At 48.2% G+C, this 6,137-nt stretch overlaps 1 protein-coding gene across 1 annotated transcript in view; it reads right to left on the reverse strand.

Annotated features, from left to right (window-relative positions):
• Window positions 1-437: 437 nt before the first annotated feature.
• The window catches only part of LOC104528756 (thyrotropin-releasing hormone receptor), a gene marked incomplete at its 5' end in the record, with an annotated part of 6,407 nt that continues 707 nt past the window's right edge, over window positions 438-6,137 (reverse strand). Inside the window, 1 exon segment of the mRNA XM_029086173.1 lies at window positions 438-818. Within this exon segment, the coding sequence (XP_028942006.1) occupies window positions 438-818 (381 nt within the window).

Raw genomic sequence — 6,137 nt, forward strand, 5'->3', positions numbered from 1 at the left:
ACTCTAGAGGAGCAGCTCACATAGGGTGTCTGTGTTATAGGCATGTAAATTCAAGTAGGGGAATCTCTGTCTGTAAGAAAACTGGTCCAGCAGAAGGAAGGTTGATTTTTTCCCTTGAATGCCCTTTCCTTCATGGATCTCCTTTCAATGCTCTGGCCCAACTCAACAGACAATTGCACTTGCACATAACACAGAATAGCATTGCACTGCAGATTCTTTAAAATGATAAACATTGACCTATGCCTAACACTTCAAACAAGAATAAATTAGTGTTAAGGAAAGGCAAATTAATTTGCCTCTAAGAATCTGTTTTGTTAAATGCCCTGGAGAGGTATTAAATTAAGCTTGCTGCAATGCCAAAGCAATTTCTGTTGGCACTTTCCCATACATACAGCCACATATCTCCCGCTGCCTGCATTGTTTCAGGGTCCCAGAATTTATTTGGCAGACTTATTCTTCTTTGCACGTGCAGGGAGACTGTTTAGATCTTCTTGTTCGGTGACGTTGTGATCGGAACTGTCATGAGAACAGTCCTTCATAACACTGTAGTACACTGCAGCAGTGTACGGCGCAGGGTTCTCGGCACTCTTCTCTTCACACTTGCATAACTTCCTAAAGGCAGCCCTGAACTTCTGTGACATGAGGTTGTAGATGATGGGGTTGATGGCACTGTTCAGGTAGATGCACAGGCGGCAGAAGAGAAGGAACCAGATGTTCAGATACGGAGGGTCCATGAAGGAGTTCACCACCACCAGTGTGCGATAAGGCATCCACAGAAGGGCGAAGAGGACCACCACGACAGCCAGCATTTTGGTCACCTTGCCAGTGGGGATATGCAAAAAAGAGAAATAGTCAGATTATGCTAAATCTCCAGCAGAGCTTTTCCACCTGAAGAAATGCTGCAGGCAGCTAATTCAGTTGACATATTTCTTATATCTCTCTTTAAGCGTTTAAGATGATAGGCACCCAAACCGTGGGGCTATTCCCCTCTGAATCCATTTTGTTCATGAAACAATCTTGCATAAATAAACCCCTTAAAATGATAGGTTTCCAGCTATCATTGAAGAGCCTTTAAAACTCTTTAGGACAAGCATCCACCAGCCTGAAAATGGGCTGCGATAATAATGGGAATTTCTGAACTAGAAAGCATATTTGATAATTGCATATAACAATAAATCAATGGGGAAACTTACTTGTGAAGAAGTGGGGACCTAAGTTTTGGGGCTGTTGTAAGGTATATCTCAACTCTCTGCCTAGGATCTCCTGGTTTTCTACACCAGCTATATTGTTCCAGGGAATAGGCTCCTGGTACAGACCAGCACTGGGAGCAGAGGAGACTGCCTGCAGTCTTGCACAAATTCCTATTTGTGCTGATATGGGAGTTACTTAGCTAATTGGTATGGGTTATTTTAATTTGCAGCACACTAGGGAAGCACTACATTAACTACTAGGAACAAGAAGATATTGAGAATTCAGAAGTGAGCAGTAATTTCCTTTAGCTTGACTCAAGCTTGTTTAAGAAAAGAGGTTCTTATACTGAAATTCCAGTTTTCCTAATAATTTCAACAGCTATTTCTGGTAGGTGACAATCATCCTCCAGCAAATACTTACAGAATACACATGTCCCCAAGGAGGAAAGTATGAGTAAACACTGATGCCGCATGCATGTTAAGGCAGTGGCATTTCAAACGTCAGAAAGGGAGTTGTGCAATGACTCCAGTTCTCGATATGGAAATAAGCACTTAGATCACATTCACAGTCTCTCCACTTGCCTTCAAGTGTTGGGGTTTTTTTTCCTAGTCACAGGCAGCTATGCTTTCCTGTAATGCTTTGAGTAGAAATCGGGGGTGGTTGGCAGTGGCAACAAAACTTTCCCTAAAAGAAAGGGACTGTTATCAAGCTGAGGTCAAAATAGAAGTGTTTTGCTGTGTGTGGTTTAATGGGAATGTGAGGACACTTCCCAGAATACGATCTTGCAGTGATATTGTGAGTGCTGAGGCTGTTGCTCAGACTGCAGCACGTTTACTGCCGCAGTTTGTTGTCTTTTGGGAAAGATATAAGGGATTGTACATGATGTGTCAGTAAAAGGGAGCTTCAGAGCTTTACAATGCTTTTTACAAGGACTGGCTGGATCCAAAGAGTGCTTGCTACTACACATCCTACAGCCCTGCGAAAAAGCTGGTTTTCTCCTGGAGGGGAAACCGGCTGGAAACAGCACCATGAGGATTTATTGCCTCTGTCTCACCAAAGGCCTTCAGTTTTCCCCGAGGATGCTGCATCCAGAACACAAGCTGGGACACACAGCCCTGCCCTGAGCTTGCTGTAAGGTCAAAATTTGCCTTTCAAAGCCAACCATCCGTACCAACCATGTTCTCCTGGGTGCAACTTTAGCAAAGTTGTGTTGACTCTGGATGTCTCCTCTGGCTAAAACCTAATGTTCTATCCCAAACTCACTCTCATAGCTCCTTCGTGGGGAAAATCTCCAGTGCCATCTGCATGCATGACTGAAACCTGTGACTATACAATACTTGAGATACTCTGAACTTACTTCTGGCGCTCATGTGAAAAGTGAACCTAATCAGCACTGAGGAGAGCTTGGGACGTTTATCCCTAACCGGAATAGTCCCGAATTATGGTCCCAAAATACCAGCTGCACCCAAAAAAGACAGAGTTTTGCAGTAGTCTCAAAGCATCCCTCAGGGAAGCACCAGCTCAGGGACAACAATTTTTCCGACAAGTGTTTTGCAACAACTCTGTTGTAGACAGTGTGTGTGCACAACAGCTGTGAAGGAGCTCTGGACAGAAGCAAGACAAGGGTTTGTAGGCAGAGGGGGATGTTTTACTAGAAGAGTTGGTAATTAGCTGAAAACCAATTCTGAGCACATAAGCCAGTGTTGTTGTTGGATGGCCAAGGATATCTGCTGTACAGACCCCTGGGTCCCTGTGCCAAAGCTAAAGAGCAGCTCATCTTCCACCAGGCACCTCCACGGGCCCAGCCCAACATAACTCCCAGAGCAAAACCAAGCAGAGCATCCTTCTCATTCCACACGAGGTGGTCGGTACCTTGCATCCCTGCCCAGTCCTTCCAACCCATCCCCACTCGCAGAGCTGTGTCCAGCCTCTGCTCCTGTCCCAGAGGTCACAGACGCTTCTCCTCGGCCAGTGTCACTCCAGGCTGGTGTCTGAGCCCCACCACCCTGGGCTGCAGCATCTTTTCCAGGAATCCCGCTCCCTCTAGTGGTCCCTCTCTGGCAGGTGAAATGTCCTTGGAGGTGGCTGGAGTTTGTATCTGCCGTGCTTTGCTTCTGTAGGTGATAAATATAGCAAAACCTCACGCCTTGTGTTGTCCTGCTCTGGATGTGTGTGTTTTAGAGGGGAACAGCAGCATCTTCATGCCCTGCAAAGCAAGCAGTGCAGCACTGGGGCTGTGTAGGAGCACATAGTGAAAGTTCTATTTCCAAACTCTGCGTCTCCACAGCAAAACATCCCCAGCCATCCAGGCTCTTTAGAGTCAAGGGAGAAAAATGGGCACCTCTGGGGTAGCCCCTTTTGGGCATCTCCCAGGGGACTCTGGGCACGAGGCCTGGAAGAGCTGGTTCCCTTCTGACAGTAAAGAAGGTCCAGAGGAGGAGCATTGAGATGGGTGGCTGTGCCCTGGCCAGAGGGACCGCCTGAGCCACACACCCCCAGAGCCCACCGACCCACCCTACTCTGCTCTCCTGGCTGGCAGATCCTCCAGGAACTGAACCACCCTCACTCAACTGGTCTGTGATGAGAACTGGCAGATGCTTGTGCACCTTCCTCCCAACAAGTTCAAAGGTGTTTTTGGGCTGGGTCCCACTTTGTTGCATCACTGAGGCACAACCTGCTGTCTGCAGGGTCTTGTGGAGCTCTCTCTGCATATATGAAGCATCTCCCCCAAAATATAATTCCTGTAGCCCTGACTGCACCTGCTCAGGGAGACAAACTGAAGGCAGAATCTAGTGCTGATTCCTTGGGGTCTCTGGAGTCCTCTTTCCTCCCTGGGTGGCTGGGTTGTTGGTTTTTCCCTCATAAATAGATGCAGAATCATGACTCACTGCAGTTTCTGCTCCTCAATCCATTGGACCGCCAGCAAAAATCTCCGTCTGGATTTCAGGCAGTGCTCAGGCAGATGCTCTGACAGGACCTGGATTTATGGTGCTCAAAGCTCTCTTGTTCACACTGCCCAAAATTCTTGTCAAAATACTTGTTGTTTTACTTGGCTTTGGTGCACAGAGACCTTATTTCTGCACCTGTCATCCAGCAGAACTCCTCATCCATGAATCAAATGGTTAAAGCTGAACACCTAGACCTGGTTTTGCCCCTTCTGATTTTATGGATAATCATATAAATTTCCCTATGATTATATATAAAATGATGCAATCACGTCCCATGTCATATCCAACTTGTGAAAGATTTTTTATGGAAAAACCTGGATCACAGCCACCTCTGGGGCACAGCACTGCGCTCATTTGACAGCCACCAAGCTCTGTGTTAGCCACTTGTCCCACATGCCACCAGTGGCAGAGCTGTGGTTTCTTCCTCCATCACTCTCAGCACAGCTTGCTTTGAAGAGCTGCTGGTGTGAAATCAGAAGGAAGAATTCAACTAACCATAGCTGGAAGCCCTGACTATGGGAAACTGCTTTACAGTTTAAAAACTCAGTGGCATCTTTATTCCTAATGATGCCAGCTCTGCAGTCAGGCCAGCCAGGAGAAGTCTTTCCGTGCTAAGATATTTCAGGGGGTAATGACGATCTTGAGAAAACACATGGTGTAACAGAAAAGAGAGCACAAGATGCTTCCAGGAGCTGGAGTGCCCATCATCCAGCCCCATCAGGACTAATGGTCTCAGCCACTCATCCTAATGATGCTGGAGCGCGCTGTGTGCAGCACGGTCACTCCACAGCACTGTCACCCCACCGCACAGCACCGCGGGGGGGGCGGCACAGCCCCTGCAGAGGCTGCTCTGCAAGGAGAGGTCCATCAGCCCACACATTGTACTACCTAAAGACCTCACTGCTGAACACCTTGCCCAAGGATTCCACAGCAGGCAGCGACTCTGGGAGAGCAAACAAAGAGTTTTGCAGAAAACAGGACTTGCTTTAAACCTTTCTTTCTACGCTGGAGCAAAAGGGAGAAAAAGCTGAATGGGAAAGAGATGTTCATGAAAAAATACATGTTCTCTGGGCTGTGTGCTTACCCTCGTGACTGAATTGTCTCTCCTGGGGAATGGAGGCTCCTGTGCAAGTCCGGCAGTGAGGTTACTGAGTTAGAAAAACAAGGATTTTAAGACAGGCTGAAGTCTATTTCAGGCTGTCTGGAAATCAGGTCTTGCTCCCTCAAAATCACAACAGAACTGGTGATTTCAGGGACTTAAGCCAGACTCCCACATTCAGCCCTTTCCTTTAAAATAGCCCATGGCTCTGCCTATGCAAAGTTTGAAACTGGAACAGGATGTTCTCCTGCAAGCAGCCAGAGAGCAGGCAAGTGTCCCACGTCCAGATGCTGACCTGTCCAAGGAGATGGGGCAAGAGATAGTAATTGTCCATGTGGGCAGAGAAAGAGGAGGAATGAGGGCAGGAGATGTGTGGAGAAGGAGATAAGGAGCGAGCAGGCAGCTGAATGACAGAGGAGTCACCGAGACACAAACACACCACTGTGACACTGAAATGCTTTCCCCAGCTGCAGTGACCAGACAGCTGCAGCCAGGGCTGGCCTCAGAGGACAGGGGGCTCACACCACTTCTCCTCTCCCTTTGCTCCTCTAAATCCAAGGTCACCTGCCCAGGACCCTACCTGGAAGGCAAGTCCTGTTGGCATGATGTGACCCAGCACTCCCCTCCTCAGGGAGGCAATCAATAATTAACGAGCCAGCAGACATCTCTGCACTCCTGCCTCTCCCAAGTGATGCTGGAGCCCTGTCCTGCTCCACTGAGCTCAGCCAAAGCAGAGAGAGCCCATCTGTGCTGCCAAACCCCAGCTGGGCTTGGGGGGGGCTTCTGTGCAGCAAATAAAGCCTCTCCACTCCCCCTACAAAAGGGAGCAAAATATCGGGGCACCCCATCCCCTACCAGAATGCCTCTGAAAGCACTGACAGCCCAGCACGCCCCAGCCC

The sequence above is a fragment of the Antrostomus carolinensis genome, unplaced genomic scaffold, assembly GCF_000700745.2.
Source record: "Antrostomus carolinensis isolate BGI_N321 unplaced genomic scaffold, ASM70074v2 scaffold39017, whole genome shotgun sequence".
NCBI lineage: Eukaryota > Metazoa > Chordata > Aves > Caprimulgiformes > Caprimulgidae > Antrostomus > Antrostomus carolinensis.